The sequence below is a fragment of the Mustela putorius genome, unplaced genomic scaffold (assembly GCF_011764305.1).
Source record: "Mustela putorius furo isolate JIRA1106 unplaced genomic scaffold, ASM1176430v1.1 tig00000242_pilon_pilon_pilon, whole genome shotgun sequence".
Classification (NCBI taxonomy): domain Eukaryota; kingdom Metazoa; phylum Chordata; class Mammalia; order Carnivora; family Mustelidae; genus Mustela; species Mustela putorius.
The window spans coordinates 876457-892279 of NW_025421325.1; the positions used below are offsets into that span (position 1 = coordinate 876457).

Here is a 15823-nt window from a genome sequence, read left to right on the forward strand (position 1 = left end):
AATGAATGAACACATGTGAATTTTGCTAAATAGCAACTTTATTTGTCTTGTTATTCAGGAAGACTTTCCCTTCTGCTGTTCATTCCCTCATTAGATTTCAGGTAATAGGAATATAAACTCAGAAACTTACCATGTAGACTTTGGGTATGTGCTGGTAAAGAAGTTGCTCTTTTTTTTATTGCCAGACTTTTCATTTGTAGCTCACTCCTTTCCCAGAAGTTATTCTGCTTCTTATGAACATGCACATTTGGAAAGAGGTAAGAGCCAGACTCTTTTAGGCACACAAAGTGTGCCTGAAAGAAGTTTGGCTGAAAGAAATTTGGTCAGCTCTCTCTTGTCTTTGAGTGCTGTTTTAAAATATGGTATTGCTGGAAACAAAAAGATAAAAAAAAATGAAACACTAGAACTAAATATGTTATTGTTTTGGAATGTGACCCCTAGATTCTGTGTGACCCAGCCTAGGGTGCGGCTACATGCTAATTTGACAGTGTGTTTACTTTATTAGTTAACTAACATCAGCTAATAAGCTGGGAAGGCCAGGCTAATTACGTGACAACCAGCAGGTGTTATGCTAGATGCTTCAATCAATGAGTGATTGTAATTGAAGCTAAATGTAATTTATTATGTGACTTGGGGGTGTTCAAGTGTAATTCCACTTAAGTTCCATCTTGAAATTAGAGCACTAAGAAGAACTATTACTGACAGAAGGAAAATAGGTGTAAAGATGTACTTGAGTTGTGTCCAGATGCCCTGGTCATTATAGGAACACCTGGATGGCTGCATTCTTGAGAGGCTGTGTGCAACTCTGCTGACCTCAACTCCTCCCTCTCCTGCTCTTTGCTCGCTCTTCTCTCTCTCTGCTTTTCTTCTTCTGGGGGTCCCCATGGTTCTGTGCTGCTTCAGGTCTGTACAGCACATGCTTTTCTCTCTGTTAGGGAGTTCTCTTGTTCCATTTCCATCCTGCTGATGCGTACTTGTTTTTAGAACTCAGCTTCAGGTCAGTAGCTGAAGGAAGACTCTTCTGACCACTCCTCTGATTTAGATATTCCCACAGCACCTTTACAATGATGTTTTCCACTTGATCCTATAATTTTGGCATCATCAGTCCTTTCTGCTAGGCAACTTAAGGGCAGAGATGATCTTGCAGTGATTTGTTGAATTTGATTTTTCTAAATATTCTTGTAGAGGTAGTGATAAAAAACCCACTAAAATTAGGCCTTTTATAAATTATATATAGAACTTTAAAAAATGTTTCTAGAATATAGTATGTCAACTAATAAATCGTGCTATTTGATTTATACTTTTTTAAAAAAAAGATTTTATTTCTTTTTCAGAGATGGAGAGAGCATAAGCAGGGGGAGTGTCAGGCAGAGGGAGAGACAGGCTCACCACTGAGCAAGGAGCCCAATGTGGGACTCGATCCCAGGACTGCGAGATCATGACCTAAGCTGAAGGCAGATGCTTAGCTGACTGAGCCATCCAGGTGTCCCTGATTTATACTTTTTATTCCCTGTTTTATTCAGGTTTTACCAAGTCTGAAATAGCACAGCTTTAGGTGGTTTTGTGCAGTGGTTAAAAGGCTTTGGAGCCAGACTCCATGGATTTGGATCCTGGCATTGCCAATAGTGGGGACTTAATGGCTGGTTGTTCATCTTTAACCTTGGCTTTCCCAGCTATACATTTTGGGGGTAAAAAATCCTAATAATACCTACCTCATAAGGACTGTGGTGGGGTCTAAATGAGATAATAAATGTAGGTAAAGCTGTTACCTAGCATTCTTCTAAAAACACCACTGGCTTTTCCCATGGTTACTCATGAACCCATGAAATTCATAGACTTGTAGATTGGTTTTATATCCTCCAAGCAGACAGTAGACTTTGTCAGTTTTCCACAGTGGAGGACTCACAAATGGGTAACCTTAGGCCACCTTTGATGACTCTAATGTGGGACCTGCCTGATGTCTCATAGAGCATTGTGAGCCATTACAGTGACACCCATGAGCCATAATTCAGTCTAAAGGGCATAGCAGACTCATCCGTAGGGAGGCCTGCAACACACTTATCACCACTGCTATGGGACTCCTTTTTCTTAGTTGCTCTTGGATTGGAGGGAAAATAGATGCCAGTAGGATCTCACACCAAAAACTTTTAGTGTGAGCGCCACAGAAACAAATTTATAAGCAGTGCGGAAAAATGGAAAACTTCGACTTGGTGAAGCTCATTGAAAATGTTGCTTGTGAGCTCCTAGAAAATTACAGAAGCAGACAGGCCACCCTTGTAGAAAATAGAATATTGGAGGAGGGGGGCCAAGTGTGACCTACGTGTGCTATACACATAAACTCAGTGCTTGGGTGTTTGAGGTATGGAAAGGACTACTTTTGGGCTCACCACACCTGTTTCAGTTATGACATGACTACTGGTAAGGTTGGTTTTAGACTTGGAGCCTCTTTCTTGTTCTGGAAGAAGTGTCAGCACCACTTTTTGCCAAAAAAATAATTCTGTGACATTCTCACTTAGCTGGAAAGGCTCATCTAGCAGCTTGTGTAGAATGTAAAAAGTGTTCATCACGTGGTTTTGAATGACTTAAAATGGATAATTCAGAATTGGAGGGATAATTATGTTTGCTGAATAATGGTTTGTTTTAAGGTAACAAAATGCTTTTTAATTTTGTATATGGTAATGTTTTTTTAGCCTTGAGAAATGAGATGGTTTGCTCTGGTAAAATGTTCTGATTAAGTTAAGCTTCAGATGTCTTATATGCCTTTTAAATAGCAGATGTAATTGAATTTAAGTTTACCTTTGCTTCATGATCAGCATCATTTTAAGTATCTTTTTTGTGTGTGTACTTTGACCCAATTTAGTTTTCTACATATGTTTTATTTTGTCATCATCTTAATGTCAGACTGCCGTCTGCCACTTCCGCTGATGATGTTCTCAATTCAAACTACCTTCCCTTTTACAGTCCATTGATGGTTTGCTGCCAGTAATTTACTTTAGGTTGAGAAATCAGTAATCAAATTGCGAAAGATTTTTCTGTTAAACAAAGGCAAGATTCTAAGTGAGGGCCCAGCGCCTGCCGGGCATTTGTCATGACTGTTTCCTGTGCGCTTCATGTTTACGAATTCTCTTTTAGAGGATGGCAGTTTTATTTATTTATTTTTAAAAAATACTTATTTATTTTAGAGAGGTAGAGAGTGCATGGATAGGCGGGATGGGTAGAGGGAGAGAGAATCTGAAGCAGGCTCTGTGCTGAGCGCAGATGGGGTATCAATCCCAGGATCCTGAGATCAGGACCTGAGCTGAAATCAAGAGTGAGCTGCTTAACCGATGTGCTACCTGGGTGCCCCAGAGGATGGCACTTTTAAAAGTTAGCCTCAACTTCAGAAGAGTGGGCTTTTACTGTAATATATTTGCATAGGATGTTCAATACATTTATTATTGGTATCATTAAAATTTTTTTTCTCTCTCTACTTTGTAAACAGTCAAAATTTGCTGTGTGATGTCACAATTGTGGCTGAAGACATGGAAATCTCTGCTCATAGAGTGGTGCTGGCTGCCTGTAGTCCTTACTTTCATGCCATGTTTACAGGTATGAAATGTCTTGTTATGGGTGTTTTTAAAATGTATCCAGATCTGGGCTTTTCTCTCAATATTTTCTTTTCTTATTAATATTTCACTGTTAGGAAATTCAGTATTGCAGTGGAAGTAAATGCTCTTGCTTTGTTTCAAATTCCTCTTCCTCATTGTTTTTTGTTTTTGTAATCATGTTGTGTTTATGTGTACATTGCATTCACATACTCAGAATTTTATGCTCAGTTTTCCCCTTTTATATTTATGTTTACACATATTGACTCAGTTTACTTTCCTGCTATTTATAACAACTTTTGGCACTTTGTTACTTTGGCAGAAGCAAAGTTTTTACTTTTTTACTGTTTACTTTTTACTGTTATGTTTTTACTCTTTCCATTTTTTTTTCAAGTGATTTTCACATATGCTTCACTTATTCTATATCATGAATAAAGAGATGTTTATTAAATGTCCTTTGACTTCGATACATAAAAAAATAGAGTGAACACTTAGGTAACTGCAAAAATACAGAGAATGATTTCAGTACTTCTGGAAAAAAGTAACTTATGCCTGCACAGTTGAAGTCCTTAACCTCATTCTTTTTTTCTTTTTTTTTTTTTAATTTTATGTATTTGAGAGAGCAAGCCTATGAGCACATGAGCAGAGGGAGAGGGAGGAAGAAGCAGATTCCCTGCTGAGTGTGAGCCTGATGTGGGCTCAATCCCAGGACCCTGAGATCATAACCTGAGCCGAAGTCAGACATGTAACTGACTGAGCCACCCAGGTGCCCTCTTAACCTCATTCTTTAAAAAAAAAACAAACAATAAAAACAATTAAATGTGTTACTGTACAAAGAAATGAAGTTACGTGTTCTAACAGTGAGCTTATAATCTTAGTATTGGTAGGACAAACAGAATACTTATAAAGACAAACATATTACACAAAAAAGCACAAATATAAAACCATTTATACTTTACAAGTCATGTGCTTGCTTCGGCAGCACATATACTATACTTTAGAAGTCATGAAGTATTTCTTATGCTTAACATTTTGCTTAGATATTTTAAGAAATACAGAGCAGTGTAAGTGTGCTTCCTACTACCCTGCTAATGATATGCACACTTTAAATATGCAGTAGTGTATGGAAGATCTGGGTGCCTAGGCAGTGATGCTGGTGGTAAGGGCGGGGATGGGCAGCACTGAGAGAAGGGGATCTGACATTTCCTAAAACCTGATAGGTTTAAAGGGTTCACACACATGAAGATGAATGTGGAAGGCCATGTGAAAAGGATGGGCTTAGTGTTTTAAGAGTAGAGGAGAGTCTGGAGCCCCTCAGTATTCAGCCTGTTGCAGCCTTACTGTTCCTGAACAGTTAAATAATCAAGAATGTAGGAAGGATAGCAGAGGGGCTATGAGCCAAGTTGGAAGGGTGCCTTTAGCTGAGGCTGATTTGAAAAGTCAATACTGATGAAGTGAGACTAGTAAAATTTTTATGTCCTAGGGTTCATTTCAGTGTCGTGGTTCACATCTTATTTATTTCTCCTGGACAGCTTTCTCAACAGAGTCTCTAGGCTTATGAGAGGAGGGTTTTAGTTGGAATGTGTTGGCCTAGTTTAGGAATTCCCTAATATATAGTGTTGTCCCCTGTAAGTAGCATTCTCTCAGTTGACATTTCTATTGATACTTCCTTGTTGGAAACTATGGGAAGCTCATGTCATCAATTTATGCTTCAGTTTCCCCATCTGAAGAAGGGGGATGATCATATTACCCATTTCCTAGGATTTTTGTAAAAATTAAATGCGATCTTGTATGTGAATTTCTAAGCTATTTACTTGGCACATAGAAAATACACAATTAATTTTGGCTGTAATTATGGTTATTATTATTTTAATTGAAGAATAGCAGACACACAATGACCCATTAGTTTCAGGGTTACAACATAGTGGTTCAGCGTCTCTATATGTTATGCTGTGCTCACCACAAAACTAGCCGCCATCTGCCACCATACAACAGTGTTACAATATCATTGATTATATTCCCTGTGCTGTACCTTTTAGCCCCATAACTTACTCACTCCCTAGCTCCCCTTTGCTCATTTTGCATATCCTACCACCCTATCTTCTCTGGTAACCACAAATTTGTTCTCTGTATCTGTTTCTGCTTGTTTGTTTGTTCTGTGTTTTCGGTTCTGTATATAAATAAAATCATGTGGTATATATTTTTCTCTAACTTATTTCATTAGCATGATACCTTCTAGGTCTATCCATGGTGGCTCAAATGCTAAGATCTCGTACTTTTTTACAGCTGAGTAGTATCTATTCATAGTAGATATGAACCAAATCCTTTTTCCATTCATCTATTGATGGCCATTTGGTTTGCTTTCATATCTTGGCTATTGTAAATAATGCTGCAGTAAACATAGGGGTTGTATATATTTTTTCAAATTAATTTTTTTTTTTTTGGTAAATCCAAAATATATAAAGAACTTATACAACTTAACACCACAAAACCCTGAATAATTCAATTACACAATGGACAGGGGACCTAAATAGGCATTTTTCCAAAGAAGACCAGTGATGGGCAATAGACACTTGAAATGTTAATTAATCATCAAGGAAATGCAAATGATATTTGTCAGAGTTACTAGAATCAAAAAGACAAAAAAAGAACAAGTATTAAAGATATAGAGAAAACAGAGCTTTTTTGGACTACTGATGGGAATGTAAGTTGGTACAGCCACTATGGAAAGCAGTATGGAAGTTCCTCAAAAAATTTAAAAATAAGCATCCCACATGATCCATTATTTTTCTTATGCTCTAAGTTTAGAGTAGAAGATTGAGGAAGAGTAGAAGATTGAGGAAGCCTTAGACTTGATTATTTTTCTTAAAGATTTTATTTATTTATTTGAGAAGGAGAGATCGAGATAGCCACAGAGAGCACAGGTGGGGAGAGAGAAGTAGGCTCTCCACTGAGTAGAGAGCCCGATGAGGAGCTTCATCCCAGGACCCTGGGATCATGACCTGAGCTGCCAGTTTCCCCAACTTTTTGATGAATGTTTTATTTTTTACAGAGTTACAAAAAATATATTATGAACTTAAAACTGCAAGATCAAGGTTAATTTCCTTTCTCTTCAAAAGATAGCACTTAGAGTCCCCAGTCTCCCTCAACTTTGCATATCCAGAAAGATGAATGCTGGATAGGGGTGGAGCATCTTATTATATCTTTGTTCTCCTTTTCTGTTTACTTTATGATCTAAACTATATTTTACTTTCCCTCTTTTTTTTTTTTATTTGTCTAATGAGTCTCAATTCCTCATGTTTTAGCTGATATCCAATTTATGAATATGTGGGCTTTGCCTAATGATGGGAATGAGAGGCCCTGAAGATACTCTGATTCCATAAATATTCTTAGTTACTCAGTTAACTAGTAGGTGGGTACTTCTTGCAGTCCAATCTGCTTCTGAGGTTTTATCGTCTATATGTAGTCAAATTTCAGATGGCAGTGTACCAGGATAAGTGCAAAATAGGGATACTGTATTAATTTCTGACACATATAAAATACCTCAATTATGTTGTTTTTTCATAACTTTTTTAAGGCATGTTTTACATATTATAAAATTTACCCATTTCAAGTGCATTGGTCAGTGACTTTTAGTAAATGTATTGAGTGGTCATCACTGTAAATCAATTTTGGAATTTTTTTTTTAATTTTTTATTTTTTATAAACATATATTTTTATCCCCAGGGGTACAGGTATGTGAATCACCAGGTTTACACACTTCACAGCACTCACCAAAGCACATACCCTCCCCAATGTCCATAATCCCACCCCCTTCTCCCTAACCCCCTCCCCCCAGCAACCCTCAGTTTGTTTTGTGAGATTAAGAGTCACTTATGATTTGTCTCCCTCCCAATCCCATCTTGTTTCATTTATTCTTCTCCTACCCACTTAAGCCCCCATGTTGCATCACCACTTCCTCATATCAGGGAGATCATATGATAGTTGTCTTTCTCTGCTTGACTTATTTCGCTAAGCATGATACGCTCTAGTTCCATCCATGTTGTCGCAAATGGCAAGATTTCATTTCTTTTGATGGCTGCATAGTATTCCTCAATTTTGGAATTTTTTAAAAAAAGATTTTATTTATTTATTTATTTGTCAGAGAGAGAGGGAGAAAGCACACACAAACAGGGAAGCAGCAGGCAGAGGGGGAAGCGGGCTCTCTGTAGGATTCAATCCTAGAACCTGGGAATCATGACTTGGGCTGAAGTCAGACACTTAACCGATTGAGCCACCCAGGAGTCCCAGTTTTGGAACATTTTTATTCCCACATTAGTGATTTTGAATTCATCCATGTCATAATATGTATCATGAATTTTTTTTTATTGCTAAATAAAAATTGTATGGATACACCACAGTTTAAATGTCCAGTCGCCTGTTGATGGATATTTGGGTTGTTTCCAGTTTGGGGCTGTTATGAATAATCCTGCTGTAAATATCCATGTGCAGTTGTTTGTGTGGAAATTTAATTTTATTTCTCAAGGGAGTAGGTACATAGGAGTGGAATTGCTGGTCCTATGGTAAATTTCTGTTTAACTTAAAAAATACTGCTATGCTGTTTATATTCCTACCATTAATGTATGGGAGTTTCCACTTCTCCACATCTTTGTCAACACTTGTTGCTTCTTTTTTTTTTTTAATTTGTAGTCATTCTGTTGGGTGTAAAATGGCATCTCTTGCAGTTTTAATCTGTACTTCCCTAATGAGTGATGATGTTGAGCTTCTATCTTTTCATATGCTTACTAGGCTTGACTTTTATGGTTTTTTAGCAATAGATGCTAGTCACCTTTCTGGCAATCTTTGTACATTTTCTACTTTTGAATCCACTGAATAAGTACATCCTTTGTCAGAGATTAGGTAAGAAAGATAAGGAGATTTGGTCTAGGTGGTTTATAATATGTACATACATTTATTTATGTTTTGCTAGAATATGAGTCCATTATTTCTTTTTCATCTTTCTTTCTTTCTTTCTTTCTTTCTTTCTTTCTTTCTTTCTTTCTTTTTTTGGCCTGAGGCCCTGTTTACTTTATTTTTAAAAAAATAGTGAAACCAACCAACCAGTAGACCTTTACATGCTTCCATTGCATCATATGTTATATATATTTATTTTTTTCCTGCTTCGTGGATAATCAGAAGTGTTTGCAATGGCACAGGGCATTACCTATTCTTGTTTTCCTGTGACTGCCTGTCAGGAAATGGGGAATATGCACATGTTCTTTATTGGCTCTTGTTTTTAATCTCCCATAAATTGTAGGGGAATTTTTCATTCAAATTATAGCACCTAAAAAGGTATTCTGTTACTCATTGTACTTCCAAGTATATGGGTAGAGAAGGGAGGTGAAAAGTAATTCTGTGATCTACTCACAAGTTTTTACTCTGTGAAGTATGGGCCTATTTAGAGCAAGGCCAGGTGGTTTAACTGTTACTTGAGAAAGCATGTATCAGATAAGAGTTCTTGTGCTGCTAGGTTACTTGTTACAAATGTGGCATTTAAAATGCTATTTCTCTTACACAGATACATTTGAGGCTTATTTAGTGCCATAGGCTAAAATATCTGACATTAAGTGGGAAATAATGAATTTCTATTTTTATTCTTTGTTTTGTGTTTTTTGATGATTTCTTTTGTCATATTGAACATGATTCAGTAAGTTAGAATAGGGAAAGGTAGATTATCATTTGCATAATTAAGAAGTGAGATTTTTATTTTTTTTTATTTTATTTTTTTTTTTTAAATATTTTATTTATTTATTTGACAGAGAGAGATCACAAGTAGGCAGAGAGGCAGGCAGAGAGAGAGAGGGGAGGAAGCAGGCTCCCTGCTGAGCAGAGAGCCCGATGCGGGACTCGATCCCAGGACCCTGAGATCATGACCTGAGCCGAAGGCAGCGGCTTAACCCACTGAGCCACCCAGGCGCCCAGAAGTGAGATTTTTAAAAAGGTGTTTGGTTATAATTGTCTGAGATTCATGCTTTCACTCATCAAAAAATATTTATTGAGCATTTTTTGTGTGCTAGATCTAGGTGTGAGGACTTTAGAGATGAACAAGGTAGATAAGTCCCTGTTCTCATGATTCTTCTTAGCAGGGGAGGAAAGGTTAGAGAGTAGATGCAAAGAAAAGATCATTTCTGATATCACTGACTGCTGTGAAGAAAATCAAATAGGGTGTTGTGCATAAAGAGCCTAAATTAGGATGCTTTAGTCTACACATGACAGAAACTTCACTTAAACTGGTTTAAATAGTAAGGAAATGTATTCTCTCATAACTGGGAAATAGGCTGGACACCAGGCTTGGTCAGATCTGCAGCTCGAGAATTTCATCAGGGATCTGCTTCCTTCTCTCTCTGCCCTGCTGTTTGCAGTGAAAATGTTATTCCAAGGTTGCTTCCCCTTGTGAATGACAAGATGCCTATCGAGTGGACCCAGCATCTCAAGGAAGGAGAGGGAGGGCATGCTTTTTCTTTTTTTCTCTCTTTAAGGTCTAGCAGACCTTTTCCAGAAGTTACTCAGACTAGACCAAAACTGGCGGGGAATGTGGCTACAGTGTTTGCCTCAGATTAGTGGTAGGATTGGGGAATTATGTACCATGACCATCTTAGAGAATGGCTGGCAGGGACATCTGGGTCAGCTTTCTGGAATGAAAATACCTGTGTGTCAGTAGCTTCTTTGTGACCCAGGACTAATGACAAACAAAGGGATAATAATGATTAGATTACAAATGAATCTGAAGAGTAATGGAGTAAAATTTATGTATTACATGTAGCTGTAAATTTGCCATTCACTTTTTAGAATTTCAGCACAGTAAAAGATACTGCATTATACTTTTATATTTTTCTCAGATATTTTTATGCTGAACAGTATTGGAAATTAGAATGATAAGATTTTTGCATTGAAATGGATCTTGGAGTTTGCTGTCCTGACCTATTTACTTTTTAGAACTTTAGAGTGCATAAATAAAGTCACCAGTTTTTGCTGGGTTTCAGGAGCCTTGATTAAAGGTCTTTGTGATGGGAATGCTTCTATCCACAAATATGTTCGTAAACTTTTATAATTGGAAGGACTTCATTTTTTACTCAAAAAAGGTAGAGATGGTGCAGTGTTCCCTAGTGAAGTACTTAGCTTGCCCTAGAATGTATAGTGGATGTTCAGTGAATTTGACTAAAATCCTTCATAGCTAGAAACCCATGTTCAAGATTAATTCACATGGTAATTTTGTTGAGTAAAGATGCTACATTTTAAATTGGCACATGTTTCACTTTTTATTCTTCTAGTCATTCCTTTACCCATCCAGAATCCTTTACCTATCTATAATAGGTCAGGCATTATGGGATATAGAGATAAGATGAAAAAGACATCTTGCTCTCAGGGAGCTCAAGAATCCAGGTAGGGAGAGCTACCTGGAGGAGGTACCCAGGTGTACCCAGGGTAAGAGCCTAACCCAGCTTTGGGCCACCAATAGGTAACTCTACATGGAGAGAGGGTCTAGCCGACTCCTGAAGAATGGGGATTAGCCTGGGGAATGAGAGTGTGGGGAGACAAAGAGGACAAAGCTGATAAAGGCATCAAAGCAGGATATCATTCACTGCATGTGGAAAACTACGGGGAGTTTCTTCTGGATATATTTTAAGGCCAGAAGTGGAAGAGAGAGGAAGCTGGATAGTGAAGCAGGATAGATATGGAAGGATCACATGTGCCTGCACTAGGAGCAGCTGGAAGCTTTTGAGTACCATGGTCAGATCTGTAGAGTTGCCCTAGGGGTAAGGAAAGAATTAGGAGGTTGCTGTGCTAGTGTTGGCAAGATGTGGTAGGACTCCAGTGACCTAGTGGCGGAAGGGATGGAGAGGAGAGGGGGCATTGATTTGAGGTCTCTCTGAGGTTCATTCTGAAAATTTTAGTGAATGATGGGATTTATTTATTTGTGTGAGAGAAAGAGAGCGCACAAGCAGAGGGAGAGGCAGGCTCCGTGCTGAGCAAGGAGCCCGATGTGGGGGACCCTTGGATCATGACCTGAGCCGAAGGCAGATGTATAATCGACTGAGCCATGCAGGCATCCCTATAACTCTCTTTAGTATGTGTTTTGATTCTCAGTATTACTGGCATTCTCAAACTATTAGTGCAATCTGTGGCAAGCTATTTGTTACTTGTTTTTGTAGATTAACATGAAACATAAAGATTATAACATTTTTAAAGCAACATATAATAAGTTGAATTTGTTGAAAGCAGATACAGTTTTCTGGGGAAAGAATTCATTAAAAAGGACACATATGGAATATATGAATTAGCAAAGTATGTCTTATAGTAATATCTTAAAAACTAGGATATTAAAAACTGCTTGTCATAGGACTGATTTCTCACTCAAATATATAAGTTAAAGTCAGACTTTTTTTTTTTTTTTAAGTTTTATTTATTTATTTGACAGAGAGGGAGCACAAGCAAGGGGAATGTGAGAGGGAAAAGCAGGCTTCCCACTGAGCAGGGAGCCTGATGTGGGGCTCCATCCCAGGACCCTGGATCATGCCCTGAGCGGAAGTTAGATGCTTAACCAACTGAAGCCACCCAGGCCCCCCAAAGTCACACTTGTTTTTTGTCTAAACTAGGTCATGCGTAAGTCCTGAGGGCTGAATTCACTCCTTGCGAACTGAGTATGTGGCTTTATACTTGTGTGGCCCCAGGCCCTGCAAGGCTTTATACATTGCCATAGCCCTATAGGTGAATTAGATGTGGCCTTTGTCTAAAGTCCAAGTCCACAGTCCCAACTGTCTTCACGTTAGACACAAAAGAACTTTGAGATGATACAAATTCCATCTGTCTACAAGATCCGGAGAGAGTAGGATAGGTGTTGTGCCTTATATGCAAATGAAGAATTATATTTCTGTATTTCTCAACCTTTCTTTTTTCCTGTTTTTAAAGGGGGAAAAAACAGGCTGAGGCAACACACACATAAGCCAGTCCCTTTTGTTCCTACTGTATAGGCGTATATACCTCTTCCTCATTAACTGTCTTCCCTTGTAATACTGGTAGATGTCCCCCCACCCCATCTCACCCCTATGCCCCTCCCTGGGAGGTGGCAGGATACTTTTGAGATATTTTAGCTCTTAGGGGAACAGCTTCTTTCTGAGATCTTGTCAGAAATAATCTCTAGGGAAGTATGCAGTTAAATGTACATCACTATTATTATTTCTCTCCTCCCAGGGTTTATGTTTACAAAGAATTTGGTGTAATTATGGATTCCCATAGGCTTTTCTGATAGCTTATGGTCGCTGGCAGTGTACCATGGCTAAAAAAAGAAATGAACTTTCAAGAAATCCTGAGGATGTTATCTTGTTTTTCTGACAGATGTTGGATTTAAGTAAAGGTGAGGGGTGGCAGCATCGCTTTTAATGCTGCTGCTTTTATCTTTGTAACCTAATGGAACCAAACTCTTGTGCCAGGTGTCTCATGCACTCAACATAATTATTAGACTGCCCTCATCATTTTAAATGGAAATTTTCTTTCCTCAGCATTCGACACTTTATATTTCCCTATGTCTTGGGTCATTTTATGTTTTCCGTACATGTGTGGTCAAACCTGCTGCTTTCTCTCCCTAAGTTCCCTTCTCTTTTCTGCTTCCCTGTTTATTTCCACAAGAAGGATCTTATTTTTGATCCTTGAATGTTCCATTAGTTCAGTGAGTAAAGGAGAGAGGTCTTACAGCACTTTTTCGCAGGCAGTGAGATAGAAGAACAGCTGGCTTTAGTAAGAAGGGCTGGGCTGGTATGGAAGTGACTTAGGTTTGTGGATAAAGTTACCACAGATGACAAAGAGGAGCAGAACATGGGCTAGAAGATCTCTGTAAGAAGCCCCTTGTCATTGACTAGCTCTTTTGTGATCCCTCTTTTGTCTTGCATTCCTTCAGTGGTTTCTGTAGTTTGTGTCCTAAATGTTTTCTGCATGAGGGTCATGTTGTCCCTGAGGACAAAACCTGTGTTCATTGCAAGTCACTCATGCACATGGCAGCCACTGCTGTGCTTGTTGAATGAGTGCTGCTGACCAAGTGAGTCCTTTTTAGCAAGTGCTCATTGCTATTAGCCAAAAGGGGTGACATGGTGACTCTTCTAGTCATGAGTAGAAATCCAAAAAGAAAACTGCCTACAAGCATGGACCAAAAAAAAAACATGGACAGAAGCATATACTGAACTTAATAATGCCATAGGTATTATAGTTGGGCATGTGGCATGGTCACTGCTTTGATGTGATTTTCAGGTACAAGTGGGTGACAAGTACATTTTCTGGTTTTGGGGGAGGTAATGGAATGTTCTAGGCCTGCAAAAAGTGGCTGCTTCTGTTGCTTATGAAATACAGCGAGTGGCAAGAAAATGGCATTGGTATTTTCTTTTCTCTACAGCAGTGGCTTGCTGTAGCGTCACTCTTCCTTGTTTGTGTTTTAGGTGAAATGAGTGAGAGCCGAGCAAAGAGAGTTCGAATAAAAGAGGTAGATGGCTGGACCCTGAGAATGCTGATCGATTATGTTTACACTGCAGAAATTCAGGTTACAGAAGAAAATGTACAGGTGAGAGTAAACCCCTCATACCATTTAGCTCTTTGTACATGCCATTTTTTTTTAAATCAAAAGAGCATACCTGCACCGCAGGATACTTTTTGTACTAAAGTAATGGAATTCATTGTTAAAACTGAATTTCTAAGGAATATTTGGAATGATTACATCTTTCTAATGATGTTTCTGATTTCAATATCTTTTATATTTGAATCTTTGAAGTTTGAATCTGTCAGTTCTCTGAATGACATTTGTTTGTGAAAACGCTGTCATACTCATAACTACTGATTGATGTTGCCCACATTTCTCTATTCCCTTGAGGTTAAAATCTACAAAGGGTGTTTTTGACTATTAACAGTCTTTACTTCTTCTGTAATTCTAGAATTTAGATAAAATTTAGCCTTGCATTTTCTTACTTTCTTTAAAGAACGCATGTTTTATATATATAATGTAAAGGAATAATATAGATATATATATAGTATATAGTATGTAGTGTAGAAGGTGAAAGTGCCTCTTTTAAATTATCTTTTTAGACCATTTTCTATGCAATTATGTATACTCATGTACTCACCCTTGCACAGTTTTCCTGATATAGATACATTTTTGCTATGCCTGTTTCTCTGAAACTTGCTTTTTTCACTGTACAAAGTATCTTGAAGTTCTTTACATATCAATATATGTGGGCCCAGCCCCTTCTTTTGACTGGCATCCCATATGTTAATCAGTATATATGATTTTTCCACTTTTTTTTTTTTTTAAAGATTTTATTTATTTATTTGACAGAGAGAAATCACAAGTAGTCAGAGAGGCAGGCAGAGAGAGAGAGAGGAGGAAGCAGGCTCCCTGCTGAGCAGAGAGCCCGATGCGGGACTCGATCCCAGGACCCTGAGATCATGACCTGAGCCGAAGGCAGCAGCCTAATCCACTGAGCCACCCAGGCACCCTGATTTTTCCACTTTTATAAAGATACTGCAGTGAATGAACATTTTTATATTTCCATCCAAAACTAATGGAATAGATTTCTCAAATGTAATTGGTGGATCAAAGGGTACATGCATGTTTTAATTTTTGATAGGTATGCCAAATTGCCAACTGAAAATTTGTATTTATACTCCTTCCAACAGGTAAACTGTGTTTTGAGGACAACAAAAAGAATTAGGACTAACTTCTTAATAAATAATCTCTGAATTATACTTGCTCAGATAGGAAAGTGTGGGCTCAATATTTTGTCTCTTGTAATTAGTTGAAATATGATACAAAATTTTTGAGTTTGGAGACTGAAATCTTTGGACATTAACTTAATTAAGACATGCTGTTATTAAATCTGAGATACTGGCAGTGGTGAAGCCTTCTGATGATCTTACCCAGGTGGCCTTATTTGCCTTTACTTGGAAATCCAGTTCATGAGGTAAAGCATGTGAAACAACCTTGGTTGGTACTAAAGTTGTGTGTAAAGGTGTGAATCAACTGCTGTGTGAAATTTTTTTTTTTTTTTAACCTGGAGAGTGTTTGGTACATGTCATGAGGGAGAATAGTACCAGCATATCATTGCAATCTGATTTTTTCTGTATAGTTATGCTAGTTTCTGGGTTTTGGCTTATCGTTTTGAAAGAGACATTATCTTGGTTTTCTTCTTGCTCCTTTTTAAAAATTCATTTGAGTTCAT

The 15823-nt window shown here is 38.0% G+C and overlaps 1 protein-coding gene across 2 annotated transcripts in view; it reads left to right on the top strand.

The window, feature by feature from the left end:
• Positions 1 to 15823, top strand: part of KLHL2 (kelch like family member 2) — a 106343-nt gene that overhangs the window by 22315 nt on the left and 68205 nt on the right. The window contains exons 3-4 of one of the 2 annotated variants that reach the window (XM_045078281.1): positions 3482 to 3588; positions 14051 to 14172. In XM_045078281.1, coding sequence (XP_044934216.1) covers positions 3482 to 3588; positions 14051 to 14172 — 229 coding nt within the window. The remainder of the gene's footprint in view (positions 1 to 3481; positions 3589 to 14050; positions 14173 to 15823) is intronic. The other variant, XM_045078282.1, reaches the window with a different exon arrangement.